We start from the raw sequence: 22,192 nt of genomic DNA, 5'->3' as shown, positions 1-22,192 counted from the left end.
CACGCATGGTTGTCCCATCAGTGGAGGCCCAGGCTCGGGGGATCTCGATCGCCTGGTTGACCGAGATCCAAAACTCGTTCTGGATGGGGCTCTGAAAAGAGCCGATTGTGGCAGCTGGACCCGGGAGCAAGGCGACGGAGCGAAGTAGCGGAAAAAAGCACAAGACACTCTTTCGTTTTACTTTCTGTTTATTTTCTATTTACTTGTTACTACTATTTACACTATTTACATTTCCGCCGATCTTGACGGTTTGGCGGTTTATTAACGAATGACTCCTAGGCAACGAAGAATGCGCCCTTAAATAGGCTGTCGAGCAAGCACACAAGCACGTGCTTACGCCAAATGGAATCGCCTAGAACATTCTAGGCGCTTTCAGCGAGAGCAGCCGTCTTGCTCTCTCAGTGCGGTACTCTCGCGTATTTCCTTCGTCGTTCTCTCCAACTTCAGTCGACTGGTCGGACTGAACATACTCCCCACCGGAAAGTGAGAAGTTGTCCTGGTTGGTGGTTGTCGTCAAACTCTGCTGATTCGAAGGTACCAGGATACTCGCCACCAGAAAGAATGATCGCGAGGGATGGCCTCGGCTGCTGGAAGAATTATCTTCGACCTTTCTGGAACCTTTCGGCCCTCGCGAATGCGCCGCTGCGTGATGACTTGTTGTTGCAATCGCTTGTGATTGTGGGAATTGTTCTTCGATATGGCAGGAACATGGAAAATAACTGGTTTCGTGGAAGCACCACTTTTTTTAGGTTTCCTCGCCACCAGAAAGAATGCTCGCGGGGATTGCCTCGGCTGCTGGAAGGATTATCGTCGACCTTGGCGGCCCTCGTGAATGCGCCGCTGCTGGATGAGGCTTTCGTGGAAGCACCACTCTTTGATAGCTTCCTCTGTTGATGATGATGCTCTTGAAGAAGATCACTCCTGGCTGGATCTTCTTCCCCTCCGGATTGTGTCGGTTTTTTGCTGCACCGACCTCGACCTTGGTGTGGAATTCTGATAGTGCCAGCATGTTCGTCTTGTGGATGCTTACTTCCTTCCCGCTTCGCTCGCCTACTTTGTTGCCCGATCCACTCCACACACACTCATGACGGAGGTATTCCGTCGGAAGGTATCGGCTTCTACATCCGGCTCGAAGGACCATTTCATGTTGGGCCATGAACAACCTTTAGTGGACGTGGGACGGAGCTTGGAAAACAACCACCGATGGGACTCATTCCCCTCATGGAAGTGAGTCTCTCCCAGACAACCTCAGTTGTTGTCTCATCGGTGGAGGCAAGTCCTCGGACTGTACCTGGAGGTCAAGGCCGCGACGACAAACTCTTTCTTAGGTGGGGCTCTGAAAGAGCCGATTGATTATGGCATCGGAGCAAGAGTCAGGTGGAGCAAAGAGAACACTAAAGTTTACTGATGGCGTTGTTTCATCTTTATTTTCTCTTGAACTATTTACACTTGTATACTTTCACTAATTTATTATTGTTGTATGAGACGAGCAACGCTGACTGCTGCTTCCTTCTGGTGGCCTTAATGCAGCCCACTGTTGGCTGGCTCTCTTTCTGAGCCGCTCTCGGCTCTCCCACGATGATGTTGCTCGCTCGAAGGTTGGATTAAAACTCACCCCGCGGGGACGCCACCGCTTGCTTTTATAGCTCTCGCTACTTGGCGTCGCACAACGGGTTTTCTCCATTCTCTCGGTTTCTCCCATTCTTCAGTCCGCTTGGTGGACTGAACACTATGACTGTAATATAAATTTTTTTGCTAATATGTTGCTATCTGTTTCCCTCTTCAGCTGTACTTAGCTGTACAATTCTGCAGATTAGCGACTTCCGTTCGATATGTTTCTGCTATTCGTTTTACTCTATCCTGCACACATCAATACAAACTTTTTCTCGAACTGCTGATTTTATGCATATTTTTCTTTACATTTTGTTTGTTTAGTATTATTTCCATTTGTTCCCTACAAGATACTCCACAGCGGCGATTTCAGGATAAGCTGCTCTCGACCAGCACACTAGGGGCAAAAGTTGGCGAACTTCGAGTCCTGGTGATGAGAAGTTGTGCTTTGAGTCGTTAGAGGAGATGCCAAGCTTCGAGTTTTCGGGGGGAGAGGCTTGGGTGTTCGACCCCGAACGATGAGAAGTCGGATTTCGAGTCGCAAGAGGAGCGATCAGGCCTAGAGTCAACTAGAGAAGAGGTATGTGTGTTTATTTCGAGTGGTTACAAGGAGAGGTCCAATCTAGAGTCGTTAGGAGAGAGATCAAGCCTTGAGCCATCCCTTCGGCTTTCCTGAAATTTTGGCGACATCACACTAGTGTCAAATAAGGGTTAACGGGTTCGGGTTCAACCTCCAGTTTAAACACTTTTCACGCACACTCGTGCACCGGTACAGTTCACATTGCCGTACACAATATACACACGATCATGGTGTTAGTGAAGCTACGTTTGATATTCAATGTTTAAGTGAATTAAGTGCAGTTTTACACTAAGCTTGGATCCCATCTTGCTGATCGGCAGTACCATAAAAATTGTGTTGGCTATCTTGATATTTATAGATCTTTGGTCATGTAGAGGAGAGGTAGATATGTGTACGTTAACCTCAAGTCATTGCATTGCGCGGAAGGGTCGAATCTCGAGTCGTTGGAGGAGAGATCAGCATTGAATCGCCAAGAGGGGAGATTTGTAAGGGAACCTCGAGTCATTGCGAGGAGATGTCGGTTCTCGAGTTGAGTCGAAGAGAGTGGAGCGCGCTAGCGCGAATAGTCCTGTTTGCCGCTGGTAGTGTTCGTGACCCAAGTAACATTTAGAGTTTTATAGCAGGCTTCTAGACAAAGTTATGGTTTTATAAGAGACTTGAGGAGTCAAATAAAACTATCGGTTTTACTTGGGTGATGTTATGATGGTTGATTCTCCAACACTTTTCTGTTTCTACCTCTAAAACGACCATGTGTGTCGACCGGCTACCCGTTTTTTTGTACCGAGAGCTTTTGAGGTTAATTGTCCCGTCTCATCTGTACACGCTCAGCAAGTGTGCGTAAGAAATGCCAAAAACCACTCTATAGATTTCCCTCCCAGTATTAAATGAAGAATAGCGCTAAGCAGTTCGAGGTGGAAATAAAGATCGGTGGCCCCAGGTGGACTTTATGGCGTAGGGAGCACAATCTTACTTTTAATATTGTATCATGAGTCGTCCAATTGCACCCATGGACCCAGAGAAAGCTGCAAACTGGGGAGACGCGGTGGCTCGCCGTACCTTGGAATGTGATCTGTAGAAAATGACATACCACTTTTTGTCAACAATTAATAAATCAAACACTTCGTCACTCCATTTACCAATCACTATTCTTGGCAAAAATCCTAAGGAATGAAATCGACTGTTGTTGGCTACTTTTTCGTTGGACTATTTATACTCTAGGAAGGGTAACCTGAATGGTTTTCATTGGAGTCATTGAGGAGGTAGCAAACAGCACTTACTGTTCTGCAAAAGCTAGCTTTCTACGATATCATCCACTGTTTGACTTAACTGCGCAATCTGCAAACATCGCCAACGTATTGAGTCCAGTTTCATCGCTCAACCGAGAAACGATAACCAGGATATCTATGGTTTCCTTTTGCCTAGTGTTATCATTGAGACATCTAATCAACTAATACCTGTAGTAAAGTAGCTGTATCTAATTGACTCATGCTTCAAAAGTATACTCACATGAACAACCTTCATAACAGGAAAAAAAAATTACGGTATCTTCTTTCTTCCAAGGTGGGTAGCCAACATACATAAATACAGAGGATTACTCAACTTTCTTCATACATTAGATAAATTTTATATTTCAACAATATAACAAAAATAATAACATGCAAAACATTTAAAAATCAATCTTTCCACCATTTTAATCCCAGCTCTGGAATGAGTTCTGATCTGCATGACACCAAAGGATTGCTGAAATTCAGTAAAAAAAACTCTTATTTCTTTTCATCCAATACCCAACATAAATCAACGACACCAACCTTTCAGGATGCGGCAAACTAAAAGCGTCAACGGGTATTTCGAAATGTTTCTCTCGATCAGAGTTGGCACACAGAACTCCAGCCAGGGTGATCCGCTGCAACTGCTCCAGCTGTGGTTCGGTAAAATGACCCGGATTTATTTTTGGGCCGTTGCTGTAGAAATACCGATCGCCTTCCTTGAGCCGGGAAAACTGATCCGCAATAATTTCGGCAAATGTCTTGCCAACCACTCCACCAGGGACCGGTCGCTCCAAAACTCCGCCCACGAAAAGGTCCACGTCTTCGGCATTGGCGTACAATTTGAAAAGCTGTGGGCCAACGACCGGGCCAAAATCTTCGAAGGTTCGGGGTGCCTTGTGACCCCCGAGCCGCAGATAGCTGTTGTATGGTTGTAGCGCGTGATCCCGGCCCCGTTGAATGTTGATGGCAACCAGATCTTTCCCATACGGTCGATCTTCCTTGGGGTTCAGGAACCGGGTCAAGCTGTGGGTAAACATGTCGTCCGCTTTTTGCATCGGCTGAAGTGCGAGGCCACGGAACAACCCGTCGATGTAGCCCGGTTCCCGGAGGTCCGTAGGCTCGAAAAACGTTTTGTGGGTGTCAACGATTCCCGTTGGCAATCTGAAAAATACAGTGGAATGGACGATCTTATACTAACAGGACTGAAAACTCCAACGAAAAAAAAAGTTGAGTTTGATAAATTATTGTTTCTGTAAATATATCTAATATGTTGTGAATGTTGCTATCGAAATACCAGTATCAGAACTTTTCTTATACCGTGGTAGAATTAAAGGGAATCTTTCGATTGTTTCTATTCAGTATAAATATCAGGTACTCACTCCAGTTGTCCGGGAACGGTCGAGTGGCCAAACCGGAATGCTGCCGCAGCAAATTCACTCGTGATGGCCGGATTCAGATGTGGATCGTAGAAATCGCTGTAACCTTTGGAAGCGTACAGATTATACTGATCCATCATCTCGGGTCCAACAATTTTCGGCAGATATTCGGTAAAGACAATGTGCTGTAACTCTGCCCCCACAATTCGGCGGGCCTCCTGGAACAGAACCTCATCGCTCCAGTGTGGGTTCAAATCTTCCAAGATGCCGGCAATTCGGTTGTGCTCCCGTAGAAAAAGTGTGTGCACTGCCACCAGCGATATGATTTGATTAACTCGATCGTCACCAACTTTGAAGCACATTTCCGCTTTCTTATCACATGCTCCGGGACTGGTGTCCTCCGGTGGCAATTCAATGTGATGCCTACGATGTTTCCTGGATTTTAGTCTACCTCCAACATGTGTCCTCAATTCGTGAACTTCTTTGGGTGAGTTTCCATATATTCCTGAACCATCGATAAAACTTGTTACCGAAGAAATTTGTCGCCCATGCCCGATTGGACAGTCCTTTCTCGAAGCTATGGCGGTACGTACAAACTCCAGACATTTCACTCCAAATTTCCCGTAGAACGGGTCCTTATAAGAAACTCGAATCGGAAAGCAAGCCGGGTGTGGTACAGCAAGGCGATGGCTTCCATCATCGAGGCAGCATTTAGCTTTCTCTGAGTAAACCTTGTTTTTGGTAATGTCATGGACCAAAAACTGCCCAAATTGCATCAACAGCACGTTGAACTTCTTATGGGGAACGTGCAAGTCGGAAAACAACTGAGCGGAAATGCTGCGGACACTGGGCAAATACATCCCCCCGATCGAAACGATTCTTGGAGCCCAAACTCCGTCCGTGTAAGCCGGGGGCAGAATCCGCTCTATAGGGTAGCCAGCAGAGCCCCAAAGGCTAGCGCCGGGACCAACATTGTTGCAGCGTCCATCGTACCGTCGATAGCGGCGCTTCTTCTCCTTACACTCTCCTCCGATGACGCAGCGCTTCGAGCGGCTCAAGTTGTTCTCGGTAGCATTTTGCCTGAAATTTGTCAAGAAAAATTCATGGAATGAAATAAACATTAGATACGTGGAATTTGAAAGAAGTTAAACCCAAACAAAAATTACGAACAGTAGAAGGTTTTACAACCCTTTTTTTATGACAACTAAACACATTATGGATCGTGAAGATATCTGGGCTGAGAAACACCAAAATTCGGCACTATATTTCTCAAAAATAGAGGGATCAAATTCGACTAAATGCGAATTAATCAGACTATGCAGCGTAGCCGGACCATGTGACATAATCCGACCATGCAACATAATCCAGGTCAGACCTTGCCACATAATTCAACTATGCAACATAATCGGTCCAAGCAACATAATCAGACCAGACGCATCAGACGCAACCAATGTTCCGAAAATCAATCATTTTCGATTAGCCATGCTTTACTGCATTCTGAACCAAACAATCGGAGCAGTCAGTTTTTCCTTCTTCAACCAAACCATATAAACAATCATGCATGACAACGACGCTTCTGTATTTGAAATATTCCCGCAAAACATGATGTGGTCAAGCAGGACGCAGACTATCAGCAACGAATGTCTCGATGGTGATTGCCTTTCTTGATGGTTTTCAACCTTCTAGGATCCACAACTGATATGTATCAGTTCTGAGCGATGCGTAAAGATTACAATATGATTTTTAATTTTTCGCGTTGCGTTAAATTATTACTAGGTAACCGTAATGAACTGTCCAACATGTGCGACGGCTGTATTTCTGTCCAGCTGTCCAACATGTGGTATTGGTATTTCTTCAGATTTTCCTTCTGAGACATTCATGATCGTCTATCAATAACGAACATTATGAACAATGATGCGAGCATAGGCGTTAGCAAATTATTTTTAGAACAACGTTCAAAACTTATAATCAAGTATGTCGATAACCGTTGATTGACCACGTAACGAATAGTAACTGTAGCCCCCGATGGGGCATGGTATTTTGTATGTATCTAGTTAGTGTTGATGTTTGACAAATATTCAATGGATACGTTCACCACGTGCGTATCACAGCACTCGGAGGTGTAAGTATTCACAAAATCGGATTAAGCAATATTTTTGCATTTAAGTTTACAGTTATATTATAAGTCTTAAAATATAATACGATTCGAGCGAATGGCAATAGAAATACATAACCCATCCCAATCCTGAGTAAAATTAGCGTGTTGTTATTATTACACCAACATCGGTTAAAATGCGCCAAGCGTGCATTTTCATGTTAAGAGCACCCACAAACGAGGAAAGCAAACGCAACGTGCAACAAGAGTTGTCAAACGGGCCACGCGGAACATATCCGCCATTTCGTTCAAAGCACCGTCGTGAACAGACGGAAAAAGTTCCTCCGGAATCGGGAATCGGGTGTCAGCTATCGGGAACCACGTGGATCGTCGAAAAAGCAGGTAAGCCCCCAGAAACCAGCTCTAGAGCGTGTTCCCGACAAGCCGAAAGGAAGTGTTTCCCAACATCGATGTCGTAGAATTGGGCGAAGAAAAGAAAAAGGTAAGCACTACCTTGCAGTGCACCAACCATTTCTCACTAGAAAAAAATCTGCACCTAGACAGAAATCCGACGATACGAGCCGGCCATAATAGGCGTTATAAAGGGAGAAGAAAAAGGAAAGAGCCGCACAAACACGTTGCGTAAATTGTACGAACTCAACCCGTAGGCCAACATTTTAAAGCGTTTTGTTTGCTTCCTCAGGGTTCTTTTTTCCCCCTCATCTTCAACCGCCTTCCAGCGCGGCAATTTTGGGCAGTGGCACGCAAGCCGATCAGCCGAAGGAAAATCAGCAGTCCCCTGGTAGTCCCCAGGTGGGGCCACAATCGCAGGGCGAATCCACAATCAAAGGCGGAGGCTCCAATACTGCTGACAATCGACGCCCCTGGTGAGGGGCGGCTTTTTTTTTTAGTTGATCACCCAGGTGGTAAATCCTTTTTACGGATTGCATTCCAAGGCATGGCGAGCGACCGAGTCCCCCCAGTATGCTACTCTGGGTCCATGGGTGCAATTGGACGACTCATGGTACTAAGTACCCCTACGCCATAAATCCACCTGGGGCCGCAGACCTGGTTCCCATCTCGAACTGTTTAGTACACTATACTTCAATAGTGGGAGGTCTTTTCGCGCTAATGCGCTCCAAGGCAATACTCATTAACGAGACCACTTTAAGCAAAACCTCTCCTCCTTACGACTCGACGCCTGAACTCTCCTCTAACGACTTGAGAACCGACATCTCCTCGCAGTGACTCGAGATTCCCACACAAACCTCTCCTCTTCGCGACTTGAGGCCTGATCTCTCCTCTAACGACTCGAGATCCGACCCCTCCTCGCATCGACTCGAGGCTTCCTCTCCTCTGCACGATTCAAGGCCCGATCTCTCCTCTAACGACTTGAAATCTGACCTCTCCACGCAATGACTCGAGGTGACCACTTGTATCCCTCCTCTTGTTGATGAGGGGGCCTGATCCCTCCTCTTACGACTCGAGACCCGACCCTCATCATAAAGACTCGGGGTTGACCACACAAACCTCTCCACCTGAAGGTTTGAGGCCTAACGACTGTGTGCGGATTCCAACACTTGGCATGCGGTCAGCGATGGGTTCACCCGGATCATGACTGCCCTGCAGAGGAGCTGCCGGGGGGTTTGAGGCCTAACGACTCGAGGCCCGACCTCTTATCTTAAGGGTTCGAGGTTTGCCACCTTGCCCGTCGTGTGCCTGATCGAGAGCAGCTTATCCTAGACTCGCGCCTGTCACGGCACACGCGCGGGACTTAACGCAACGACTCGGATGATTCCCGACGAAGACGTCATCCTACTCCGACTCGAATGGCTCACCCGGCGTCGAGAGCCACTCTACCCGTGGGTATTCCCCGGACGTGGAATAACCCTTTCCCAACGATTTCCACTACGAAGAAGGTCAAGTCTTATCCCCGCAGCTTCTGTCGTTGAGAACCGCCCTACTCAGATACTCCCCGAAGGTGGAGCATCCTACGCACGAACGCGGCGCACCCACGCACCCAGGTATTGTCTTATCTTTGTAGCTTCAAACCGAGGGGTCGGACGCACTCTACTCGCCAGCCCCACGTCGATGGGGTCAGTCTACTCCGACCGATGTCCGGTCTTCTATATCCCCCTTGGCTGGCAACCCTAGGACTTTTGACCCGCGGATTTTCCTGCCCGTTGTGTGCCAGATCGAGAGCAGCTTGTCCTGGACTCGCACCTGTCACGGCACACATTCGGGACTTGGAACGCTACGACTCGGATGTTTCCCGACGGTGACGACATCCTACATCGACTCGAGAGGCTCGCCCGGCAACGAGAGCCTCTCTACCCGTGGGTATCCCCCGGCAGTGGTTAACCCTCTTCCCTCGAGATCCGCTACGAGAAAGGTAAAATCTTATCCCCGCAGTTTCTCTCTTAGGAAGCGGCACTACTCGGATACCCCCCGACATTGGGGTATCCTACACAAGTTCGCGGCGCACCCCTGACCTCGACCACGCAGAAGATGTTGCCTTATCTTTGTAGCTTCGATCAAGGGATCAGACGCACACTACTCAGATGCTCCCCGTCGATGAAGTCATCCGTTGGTTCCAGCTCCTCTGCAGGGCAGTCATGATCCGGGTGAACCCATCGCTGACCGCATGCCAAGTGTTGGAATCCGCACACATCCTCCGTACGACGTTATCTGCTGTCGTGTCGGGTTCACAGGCGACAAATATGGAAGTACGTACTGCCGCAAACCTCGGACAAACAAACACCACATGCTCGGGTGTTTCCTCTTCGTCACCACAATCTGGGCAATATGGCGAAGCCACATGTCCAAACCGGTAGTGGTACTTCATGAAGCATCCATGACCAGTCAGGAATTGCGTCATATAGAAGTCCACTTCACCGTGCCTTCTTCCTATCCAGCTCCCGATGTGCGGGATCAGACGATGGGTCCACCTTCCTTTCGGTGAGGGGCGGCTGACGGCCGAAAGAGCAGCAGAGGTACCAAGGTGCCATCCAATCGGCCCCAGGTGAAGGGCGGCTGAATGCCTAAGAATAATTAAGGCACCATAGTGCCATCCAATCGGCCCCAGGCGTAGGACGGCTAAAAGTCAAAGAGCAGCAGAGGTACCAGTATTGCCATCCAATCGGCGCCCCTTGCGAAGGGCGGCCGACCATTGAGGCGTAGGCTTTATCAGGGCCACCAGATCGGCGGGCCGGCCGTAGGCGGCTGTAAGCTGGAAGGCAGCACCAGCAGTTCCATTCTATCGACGCTCCGCAAGAGGGATAAATGCAGGACAGGCGAAGTACCGAACAAAAGAGGTCCGTTCAACGAGCAGGCATCCCAGGTGAGTACACGCTAATTTGGGAAATGTGGGAGTGTGTTGCCGAAATGTGAATATTAATCAAAGTCGATTGAAATCATTCTTTTTATTTATGTGGCATTGACCACGATCTGCCTTCATTATAATATAACCCGACTATGCAACATAATCCGATTAAGCGACATAATCAATGAGATTTTTTAACCATGGATTTTCCGTTATTGTTAGGTTTACAAACATATGGAGTATCAAAATTTCCTATTTTGAACATATTTATTCTTTGGCTAGGTGAATGAAAAAAGGTTAAATTTAGCGAGTAAAATGGGTGGAGAAAAATCACCTCTGCTTCTCGGTAAATATTCCCTTTTTTATTTTCCGTGTTGGACAAAAATAGACTCTAGGTCCAAAGTACGGTCACTCACCCTACGCCTTATTGTTAAGCGGGCCATACATTACACTAAATTTGTATAAATGCGATGAAATTCTGTCGCTGCGATTTGCATCGGGGATGGCACTGCTTGAATGAGTGCGCTGTCGGTTTGAGTAAAATCGGTTGGGATCGATATTTTTTGTGGCTTGGCATGGTGTATGGTGCTACCTGTACAATTTACTCAGCCCCAGTCCGTGGTGGAGAAAATATAATCAAACAGTCGTCGTGTAATCATCGAATTTGCACACGCCATTTGTGTAATGTATGGCGGCTTTAAAGTAGAAATTAGATCTTCAAAGAAACATGGAGATTCACTGCGATCCTATGTGTGTGTTCTATTTTTATTATATTTCAATGGCTGTAAGTGGATGTATTTGTTTCTTTTTCAAAAACACTTCCGGGTGACCAGTATTATACTGTTCGATATGGCCATAGTGTTGGGGATACGGAGATATATTTAAATTTTTACTGGAAAATTCAGTGAAAATGCAATGATTTGTCAAGCTATATGTATGTGTGGCATGCATTGCAAGCCGTTAGTGACCATTGACACAATGAATACAGCTGTTTACGTCCGAGAGCGCCTAAATCGTCGCCTGCTGCCCATGATCCGCAAGCATGATCACCCAGTACTGTTTTGGCCGAATTTAGTATCATTTCACTACTCAAATGACACGATGGATTTATTATAATTCAATCATCTGACAATAGTGTCTCCATGACAACAATATATTGAAAAACTTATATAATTCAGTTTTTTTAACTATTTATCAATGAGATAAGTTCACGTAATCTGCTAGAATTCCTTATCCTTGATTTGTATACAGCAGTAGTTGTGTTAAAGTCAAAGTCTTCGTAGAACCAGTTGAAGATTCTGCACATCATTCGAAGAGGTTCACCTTGACCATAGTTAGTTCGATGAAAGCCAACACGGATAAAATCTCGGCCTCTTAACATCCGTGGACCAGCGTTGATGTTAATTTCACGAAGTAAGGTGGGGCAGTCGGTTTCACAATCCAGTATTTTCTTCAGAAATACAGCTCGGGCTGTTATACGGCGTTCCTGAAGAGTCTCCATTCCAAGCAACAGGCATCTCTGGCTATATTCGGGAAGTTCATACTGATTGTTCCATGGTAGAAATCTCAATGCGTATCTAATAAATCTAGCTTGGACTGCTTCAATTCTGTTCGACCAAAACTTGGAACTAGGGCTCCATACAACCGAAGCGGTTTCCAGAATTGATCGCACTAACGAAAAGTAGAGAGATCGCAGGCAGTAGGGGTCACGGAATTCTTTGGAAATTCTGGTGATGAAGCCAAGATTTCTATTAGCCTTAGCAATTATCGCCGAGTAGTGTTCACGAAAAGTCAATTTTTCATCCAAGATCACTCCTAAGTCTTTAACAGACGTGCAACGTTCAATGGGGGAACCGGAGATATTGTAGGACCATTAAATAAAAGTTGTCTTGCAGCTGAATGAAACGATAGCACATTTTGGAATACTAATAGCTAGGCAGTTGACGCAACACCAGTCATTAAATTCGTTAATGTAATGTTGTAACATCTGGCAGTCGGAAATCGTTTTTATCTTACAGTAAATTTTTAAGTCGTCTGCATAGGCCAATCTGCACTCCTCAGGAAGCAGTAGAAGGACATCGTTGAAAAAGATGGAGAAAAGCAGCGGACCAAGATTGCTGCCCTGAGGGACCCCAGAAGGATTCCGGAATTCTTTCGATTCATATGATCCTATTTTTACTGACACTTGTCTGTCGCTAAGATACGATTCCATCCAGTTTAGAATAATGTCTGCAACACCCAATTTGCCAAGTTTAGCAAGCAAAATTTTATGGTTGACACGATCGAAGGCTGATTTCAAATCGGTGTATATCGTGTCGATTTGGTAACCTTTTTCCATACATTTCAGAGAAAATGATGTGAAATGAGTTAAATTCGTGTTAATAGATCTTCCGGGGAAAAATCCGTGTTGATCCGTGGACAAGTAAGACTTGGCTTTGTACATCAAGCTTTTAGATAACAGAATCTCGAGTAGTTTTGACCCTGCGCATAACGAAGTGACTCCTCTGTAATTTTTAACATCCTGCTTGTTTCCTTTTTTGAATGCAGGGAACATAACCGATTTTTTCCAGAGAACAGGACAGCAAGCAGACGATAGAGACCGATTGATTAAATAAGCCAGAGGTTTACATATGTTGTTGGCACATCTTTTAAGCACAATGGTAGGAATTCCGTCCGGGCCTGGTGATGCAGATGATTTCATTTTGGTAATTGCAGTGAGGACGTCGTTTTCGGTGTAGACAGGCAGCGTAATGTTAGTAGAGCCAAAAGGTACAGATTCGAGAGCCTTCTCGAGTTGAGAATGATCAACGTTCGATGCAATAAAAACACTCGAAAAATGCTCGGCAAAAAGCTCACATTGTTCCGCAGCAGAATTGGCCGTTTTTCCATTATAGTGCATTTTCGCTGGAAGACCACTTTCTTTCTTCTTCTCGTTCACGAAGCTCCAGAATGCCGTTGGATTTTCCTTCAAACTATGTTGTTTGTTAATCAAGTATCTCGAATAGAGTGCTCTATTGTATCGTCGATACTCATTACTTGCTTTTGTGAAAGCATTTTTCGATTCAGGACTGCGATGGTTCGAATAAAATCTCAAAGCTGATGCGCGCATACGTTTAAGTAATCTCAGATGGTGGTTAGACCAGAGGGGCTTGGGACGTGGGCGACGCACGGGAACTGTGTCGCGAAAGAGTTCGTTAATTGTCGTCGTGAACCAAAAAACTGCTGAGTCAATATTCTCCGCATTTTGTAAAAAATCCCAGTTGGTTGTTTGTAGAAGATTATTTAAAGAAACAAAATCTGCCTTTTTAAAATTCAGCGGGAGCGTTTCCATCGGCTCGTAAAAGCTTACAGGGGAATGAAATGAAATTCTTCCGGAGATGGCGGGGTGGTGTTTGTCTTCGGGTACTAAAGATTCTGCGGCCCTCCATATTTGAAGATTTTCGAAAGCAGTGCGATTAGTTAGAATTAGATCAAGGATGCGATCATTGTGATTTTTGATCATGTTAACTTGCAGAAAATCGAGCAACGAAATGCTATCAAGCAATAATGCGCTGGCATTAGAAAGCGAAGATTTCGATGGGTCAGAAAACATAAATCCTTCAGGATGTGCCGACCAGACTAGATTAGGCTGGTTGTAATCACCAAAAATAATGTGAGCATCATGTTCGTCCATTGAGTTCACCACAGATGTCAGAGTGTCGAAATGCAATCTCATTGACGATTCTAAATTTGCTATATCTGGGGATAAGTAAACAGCACCTACCCAAATATTCTGCTGCTTGCCGTCGATTTTCACCCACAGCTGTTCGAGTTCGGTGGAGCGAGAAACGACGCATTGAGATGTCAGCCTATTTGACACAGCTATCAAAACCCCGCCACCGAGTTTTTTCCCGGTGGATATTGGGTCTCTGTCGTTGCGATAAACTGAGTATTCGTGTCCGAAGAGTTGTTGGGAAGTTATATCGTCACATAACCAGGTTTCGGTTAGAACGATGACGTCAAATTCATCGTCTCCGATAGCTATCCAGAACTCCTCGATCTTGGTGCGGAGTCCCCGTACATTCTGGTAGTATAAGCTTACCGAACCAGGTTGATTACAGCCAATTGCTGTCAGTGCGGATCTCGGCAAGGATGGGATGACCGGAGCTGGAGCGTTCGGAGCGTCAACTGTTGGAGAGTGAGTGCTGGGTCGTCTGGGCGAGCTCGCACTCGACACTCGCGGCTGCAAATGATGATCATTTAGGGAGGATGCGGAATCTGAGGCTTCAACTGCACATATACTTATTCTCACATTACCTGGGAGACCAGGGGACTCAACTGGTTCTGATGGTTGCTACGAAGAATAGTCCGTTTTCTGCTTCGTCCACTTCAGTCGTTTCTGGTAGGTTGGACAGGAAGCACTCCACGCGGCGTGATCGATGGGCAAAATATTTCGTGTTTCAAGATTGTGGGTGTTTGAGAGTACGCAATTAATGCACCTAAGAAACGTTGACTGGCAGTCGGAGACGTCATGCCCTTCACTGCACTTGGGGCAACACTTCGGCTTTCTGCATGCGGATGAGATATGGCCGTATTCCGAGCATTGGAAACAGCGTCGAACATGCACAAGCTCAGTGACGTTTCACCGGTCCCAACCAAGGTTGACTTTTTTATATTTCAGGAGGGTCTCGAAATTAAGAACATCTGGCTCAAGTACAGCAAACATTTGGTGTGTGTTATACTTATACTGGGCATATTTTATAACATTAATCGCTGAAGGATTGGGAATGTTGTTTTGCCGGATCAGAAGTTTGGTAAATTCGGCCTCGGTTATGTCGTTAGAAATACCAGAAACTTTTATTCGCGGCTTCAGTGGGGCTTGAATGACAGATTCATAGTTGTCAGCTAATTTCTGGGTGATGGCTTCACGTAGTCTTTGTGCCGATACTTCAGATGCACAACGAACGGCAACATCACCGCTTGGAAGCACTTTTGTGTCCTTAACTTGCAGGTCTACTGGGTTCAGGTTTTTTCTAAGATCTGTTTTTGTGAGATCTGCATCCTGAGGCTTTTTTGACCTTACAATAACTGTTTGCTCGATCCGTGCGAGTTGCTTCGATTTAGATGGCTTGGTTCTTGGAGTAGGAAGGACATTGGAGGAGACAACGCTCGACACAGGAGTTGTGGGGCGTTTCTGTTTTGTGGAGGGCACTGATAATAAGCGCTGTCTTCCAGAGCGCAAAATACCAGCCTTGGTTATATTTTGGTTGGTCGCAGTGTTTGGGTTTAACGGGGTGTGCACTATGGCAGGCGGATTTACGTGACCTCGAACAGCTTCGGCGAATGTGCGGTGAGGCGATTTCCGTGCATCATTGGGCTTGTTTTGGAATTTGTTGAGGATGGTGGATTCAAGTAGTGCAAATTGGCGGTTCATATCGGAGCTGATCTGGGTGGTGATTTCCGTTATCAGAGATTGTTTTAGTGTGCTGGAACCATGGCTGAGAGATTCGCAGCAATCCGTGCAAAAGAATTTGATAGAGCTATTCTCACTGAGTGCAAGTAGACCGGCAGATGTGAGGCCAGAGCAGTTGTGATGTACAAATCTACCGCAGCCCCCAAAACAAGCGATGCATTCTTTTTCATATGCCTTTTTTTTACACGAATAACAAGCAATCGGAGACGCCATCGCTCGTCATTGCTTTCGAGGCTCAAGCCTCGGATGGTGGTTGAACTCAGAATTCAGCGATTGAAAAAAGTATCTGACAGTGGATGTTCGGAGCTATTTTCATAAGTTGCCGATAGTTTTCACATTAATCGTCACTTTCGTACAATAACTTGCGGTAACGACGTAGGAATACTGCGAGGAATTATAAAAATAATATCCGACGAAAATTAACTTGCTTTTAATAGGCAGTGTTGCCAGAAAACTGGATTGGTACTAATCCAACAAAGTGCAGATCGTACAGAATGAGATAAATCCGCCAAATTGTCCTCTAGCGAGACCGATTGAAAAAGTTGTCAAAGCCATCGCAAATCAGTCTGTACTGAAATTTATGAGCATTCAAGCAAAATTCTATCACTGGCCTACGATTGACTGGAATCTAATTTATGTTAATGCACTGTAAGCGAAGACTATAAAAACATAAAAGTGAAAAAATTTAAATTGCGCTTATATTGTTCATGTTAAATAGGGCGTAGACATAATGGGACACTTCATAAAACATGAGGGTTTGAATGTCCACATTTAGCCTTTAGAAGGCTTTGAAGCTCTTGATATGCTAAAACACATTTCAGAGGCGAGTTTACTAAGCAAACGACTCTAATAACACTGAAAAAAAAAAACTGAAATTGCAAAATATTTTCGCTGAAGCCATTCACTACGGATTCGGATATGCATATTAAACCACCAACCCATCCCCCCCCCCCCCCTCTTTCGCGTTACGGCAAAAATTTGCCACAAAAGTTGTCCTTGCACGTCGATGCAAATAATCAAAAAACAATAACCATGAATGAAAAGTTCCCTCAAACACAGACGGCAATCAAAAAGCGCTCCAGAAAAGTTTTCCATGTAAACATAATTTGGTCGACGCCAACCGTTTTAGGACGAAGCGCGAAATCGAATAGACTGTACCCAAAGCAAACATTTTTCCCGATCCGAAATGGAAATACACACACAATAAATCACAAGACAAATACCGCTGCCATTAAAAGATTATTATTATTACCCTGCGAACTGGCCATAATCCATCGGCGGCGACGAAGAGATCTCTCTCTTGCGGTTTGTTTTACGATCACCACCGTCCAGTTGATGATCCGGGTCCAGGGTCCGGGGGACGATGATGTGGGCCGGAGGTGGCCATTTTCCCAGCACCGGGCAGCAGACGCGTCTCGCATTTTGTTTTTGGCCGGCACATCGGCGATAGGTTTGTTCCGGGCCATGTGCGAGCCATTTGACGTTTATCTGCCCCTCGGCGGCCAACGTGGTACATCTGAAGGAAGGTACACACCAGCTGCCGGGAGGACATTCGTCGGAGGCTGCGGAAAAGAAAATTGAGGAAAATCCTATAGGTATATTGAACATAGTCGATGAATAAATTTCTGTCCGGTGGGACGTTCCAAGAGGATGGAAAACGCGCGCCAGCTTGTTTGATCTGTAATCTATATATCTTTGAAAATTTAATTATAGAGTATGTCCGACCTTGGTCAATGGAAAGACCAATATGGTGTGATGGGCACTAAGTCAGGAGCTTCTTGCTGCAGGCGATCGACACCGAGACGCAATTTCATAATCGGATTATTTATTTGCACATGCCTAATAATTCTCAATGCTACGGTGGAAAATTAAACAATCATCATGGTTTTTGTGTAATCTTGTACTGGGTAACGTTTAAAGATTTTTTTTCTATTAAATCGTTTACACGATTTCTGCTATTGGAAACTCTGCCAAAATTTCACTTAAGCCAAGAAAAATCTTAAAATAAAATTAAACGCAATAAAGGGTGATACGGTCAAAATTTGGTCAATATCAACTTGACGTATTTCTTTCAATTTTGCATTTAAACAACCTGAACACCCCTCATTTTGAAGTTGTGTGTGTAGACTGAAGAATGTTGCTCCTATTTTGGTTTTGGAATTCACTCTTCAGTTGTCAAAATGCCGTCCAAGGAAGAAGAGCAGCGTATCAAAATTTTGCTCGCGCATCGCGCAAATCCGAGCTACTCGCACGCAAAGCTGACAAAATCCCTAAAAGTTGCCAAATCAACCGTTCCAAATGTAATTCAAGTATTTGGGGATCGTTTGTCGACAGTCAGGAAGTCTGGATCGGGGGGAAATCGAAAACCGGAAGCCGCTGAGACGACAAAGAGAGTAGCCGGTAGTTTCAAGCGAAACCCTAACCTCTCTCTCCAAGATGCCGCAAATAAGCTGGGTGTATCGACTACAACCGTGCATCGAGCCAAAAAACGAGCCGGACTATCGACTTACAAGAAGGTAGTGACTCCAAATCGCGATGATAAACAAAATACGACGGCCAAAGCGCGATCCCGGAGGCTGTACACGACGATGCTGACGAAGTTTGACTGCGTGGTAATGGACGACGAAACCTACGTCAAAGCCGACTACAAGCAGCTTCCGGGACAGGAGTTTTATGCGGCAAAAGGAAGGGGAAAGGTAGCAGATATTTTCAAGCACATGAAACTGTCAAAGTCCGCGAAGAAATATCTGGTTTGGCAAGCCATTTGTACCTGTGGCTTGAAAAGCAGCATTTTCATAGCTTCCGGGACTGTCAACCAAGAAATTTACGTGAAAGAGTGTTTGAATAAATGTCTGCTGCCTTTCCTGAAGAAACACGGTTCTTCCGTACTGTTTTGGCCGGATTTGGCATCTTACGGTAAAAAGGCCATGGAGTGGTACGCCGCCAACAATGTGCAGGTGGTTCCCAAGGACAAGAACCCTCCCAACACGCCAGAGCTCCGCCCAATTGAGAAATACTGGGCTATTGTCAAGCGGAACCTAAAGAAGACCTAAAGAAGCAGCAGTTCAAGGCAAACTGGCTTTCTGCGCGAACAAGGTGGCTGTACAAAATCTGATGGCAGGGGTTAAGTGTAAGGCCCGGCAATTCGGATTTGGAAAAACGGAAACCTAACTGAATATTTTTCCGGAATTTTATAATGTAAACTTTGTAGCCTTGTGTTATTTTTAAAAACGTTTTAGAATGTGATGTAGAGCATTTAGAAAAAACAAGAAATTCTAAATAAAATTGAAACTGAAATTGATTTCTTGAAGAATATTTAATATCTGCACGACATTTTGTAATTCAAAATTGTTAGTAATGAAGTAGATCATACAAGGTTTTAGATTTCGTTTTTCTAATTCTGATGACCACCGTGAGTCATCAGGCATGGCTTCCGTCTTGTTGATGCATAAAATTAGTATTCGATGAATTAATTTTACTGTAAAAATTGTTGATTCCATATTCTGAATTTGTTTGGTTACACTTTTTAATAAAAATCTATTCTGAAGACCAGGTTTTTTATGTCAAGTTTAGAAGTTTCAATACAAAAGATTGGTTGAATTACAAATCAAAATTAACAATTAAAAATTAGTTTCAATTCGTTAACGGCATATATTTATTTAATTATTTACATAGTATTCCGTCTCACGACATAACTTGACGAACATAATTCCTAAAATTCACTCGGTTCATAGCAACCGTTCTCCAATTTCTTGGGCGGCATATATGTCATGTCGTAAAATTAAATGTCTCAATCCTAGGGTGGTTTGAGACTAATTTCCGCCAGAGGCGAACAAAATTTCTGACTTTCTTGTTAACACTTATTTAATACCTTTTAAGAACAAGTAATTTTAACCAACTACGATGGAAATTTTACTTGGAAAAATCTCTATGGGGAAGAAGCCTTGGAGGCACCCCCAAATCAAGTCCGATTTAGCTGAAATTTTGCCCAGGTCACTTCTTTGGGCCAATCTCTAAACTATAAATAGTCGGTCATCGAGATTCGATGATGAAATTTCTCCTATACAGCAATTGCCATTATGACATCACAGAGAAAAAAAGACGACAGTTGTTCCAATTATTCCAGCTTGTTATACCAATCATCGAAGTGTAGTTGATTTTTCCGCATTCAATTATAAATGAAATAGATTCCACAACAATCTGCTAACTTACCTTCTGCGATCAACTGTAAATATAATAGATGCAACTTTAATGGAATAATTGATCAAACTTTAAATATGTTCGATTGAACAATAATTGTATGATTGGGTTTAGGCATTCAACAACTATAAATTTCTTTTTGAGCTTATGCATTCAACTACAGATATAATTCAACTATGAATATCTGATTGAACAAACCATAAATATTATGGATCCAACTACAATTGTATGATTGAATGTCCTTATTCAACTATAAAAATCATAAATTTCACTATAAACGTTGTATACAGTCAATTTTTTTCAATCAGTTTGATTAGACCCTCAATTTGATTTCCCATGCCAAGGAGTGTAGTGTTTCGGCAACAGAAAAAAACATCGACAAAAATGAAAAGCATTAAATAGAAACTTTTGAAAACACATTCCTTATCTTTAAACTTGATACAAAATCTGATCAACTTAGTCTATTTGAAAATATAACAAGTTTTTACGAGAAAGCCTTTAATTTAAAAATACTTATTTTATGCTCATCAAATAAGCTCAATGTATCAAACTTTCGAGTAAATTCAAACATTTAAGTCATTAATAATGATTAATCAAATTTTCGAAAGTAAAAGCAATTGATTGAAATTTTGCCAGTCAAACCTGATTCTTTCAAATCAAGATCCAATATCAAGTTTTACGTTTGAAATTTGGATCTTGATTAAATTGCAATAATATTTTTTTGAAATAATAGATGAAGAAAATTTAATTCTCTGCATTTTTTTTCTAACGAAAAGTTTACTTGTTTCTTTATAAGAAATGTTTTTCGAAATAATAAATTCCATTATCAGAATCCTGTGGGTTTTCAAATAAAGAAATAAGTTCCATAACAAAATAAAAGATGCATGTTTTCAAAAGATTTTTTTTAAACCAATGTGCATGAAATGCATTGTAAATCGTCAGCAAAAAAAAAATTAAAGTTTTTAAGTTTTATAACCTTTTAACTTACTTAAAAGGAATAGTTGATAAATGATCAATAAATTCAAACTGAAATCTCTTAGGAACTCAACAAAAAATATTTGGTGAAATTCGGTCCAACGGTATTCAAATTACAATTGTTTGAGTTTGAAGAATCGAGCTTTTCGACCTTGGCCTTTATGTGTTAACAAAAAATTATCTAATGAGAATAAAACATAACTCAATTATATATTTTGAGTTAGTCAAAAAATTACAAAAAAAAATTGCATAAAACGTTCGATTTTTGCAACCCAAAGTGTCCAGGACTGTTGTTAAAATTGGAAGGGCTCTGTATTTAATTTCTCATTTAGTTTTATCGAATCGGATCAGAACTCAAAATTTTTTGAGTAACATAACACATCACTTCTTGACATATCGTTGTGAAATTTATGTTGAACTTTGACTTAAAAAATCATCTTGACACAAAAAATCTGTGACAGATTTATGTGACGATTTCTCATGAAATCGTGTCATTCAAAAACCAATCGAGTCGTTTTAACAATTAACCTAACATTTTTTAAAAATCCTGCTTCGGGTTTTTTTTTCTAAAAAAAATTCAAAGTTCTTATTTTTAAAAAGTCGATTGACTAACATCTTCAAATTATTCATCTCTTCCTATCGGTTTCGTGTGTTCATTTTTCCTAACACAGTCGCTTAAAATAGAGCACTGGATGGTGATTCTTTTCGTTTGTCAATTAAAGTCGGAAAGCTTCATCAAGTGGCATATGTTTCACACTGTTTTCTTCGAACTAACTCAGATGTCCTTTCATCATCAATTTTGCTAGTGCTACTCACCACCATCAATTTCCGGGCCATTGTCAAGGTCGTTTGTCGCCCCGGGAGAACCGGAAGTTGTTCCAAGGACCGAAAGAAAGGCGGCAATTGCCACTTGGAATCCGGTTTGGGCCTGTAATTTCATGCTTCAGATTGCCTGCTGGCAAGTGAATTTGTCATGCATGCAAACCCGGTCCAAAGTTAATTTTTATCTTCTGAGTATCCTTGCCCTTATCTTACAAATCGTTCAAACTTTCTTTCACTGGGGAGACTTTCAACAGCTGGGATCTTCTCGGGTTCACTTCATAGCTTGTGTGTTTTTTTTCCTTCTCTTGGCAGCAATTTTACTTGGAAAGCGTGCAGATGACTGCACGTTGAAAAGTGTTCCCTCGTTTGAAGCTGTGTTATTTTGCATAAGCTGTCTGCAATCTGATTGTGAGTGATGGCTCTCGAGCTTACTGTATTGGTACGAGGGGAGACGCAAACTTTTGCGTTAAATTTTCAATATGGTTCAAGCA

At 43.5% G+C, this 22,192-nt stretch overlaps 1 protein-coding gene across 1 annotated transcript; it reads right to left on the bottom strand.

The window, feature by feature from the left end:
* Positions 1-3,795: 3,795 nt before the first annotated feature.
* LOC129739027 (chorion peroxidase-like) lies at positions 3,796-22,115 on the bottom strand. The gene is made up of 5 exons (XM_055730402.1): positions 21,696-22,115; positions 16,957-17,266; positions 4,839-5,915; positions 4,000-4,620; positions 3,796-3,931 (listed from the first exon to the last, which is right to left on the bottom strand). The coding sequence occupies exons 1-5, from the start codon at positions 21,817-21,819 to the stop codon at positions 3,865-3,867; spliced, it is 2,199 nt and encodes a 732-aa protein (XP_055586377.1). The 5' UTR covers positions 21,820-22,115; the 3' UTR covers positions 3,796-3,864.
* Between the last annotated feature and the right edge of the window lie 77 nt (positions 22,116-22,192).

The sequence above is a fragment of the Uranotaenia lowii genome, chromosome 1, assembly GCF_029784155.1.
Source record: "Uranotaenia lowii strain MFRU-FL chromosome 1, ASM2978415v1, whole genome shotgun sequence".
NCBI classification, from domain to species: domain Eukaryota; kingdom Metazoa; phylum Arthropoda; class Insecta; order Diptera; family Culicidae; genus Uranotaenia; species Uranotaenia lowii.
Note: the sequence above shows the minus strand (reverse complement) of the source record. Positions and strands in the feature narration are given on the sequence as shown.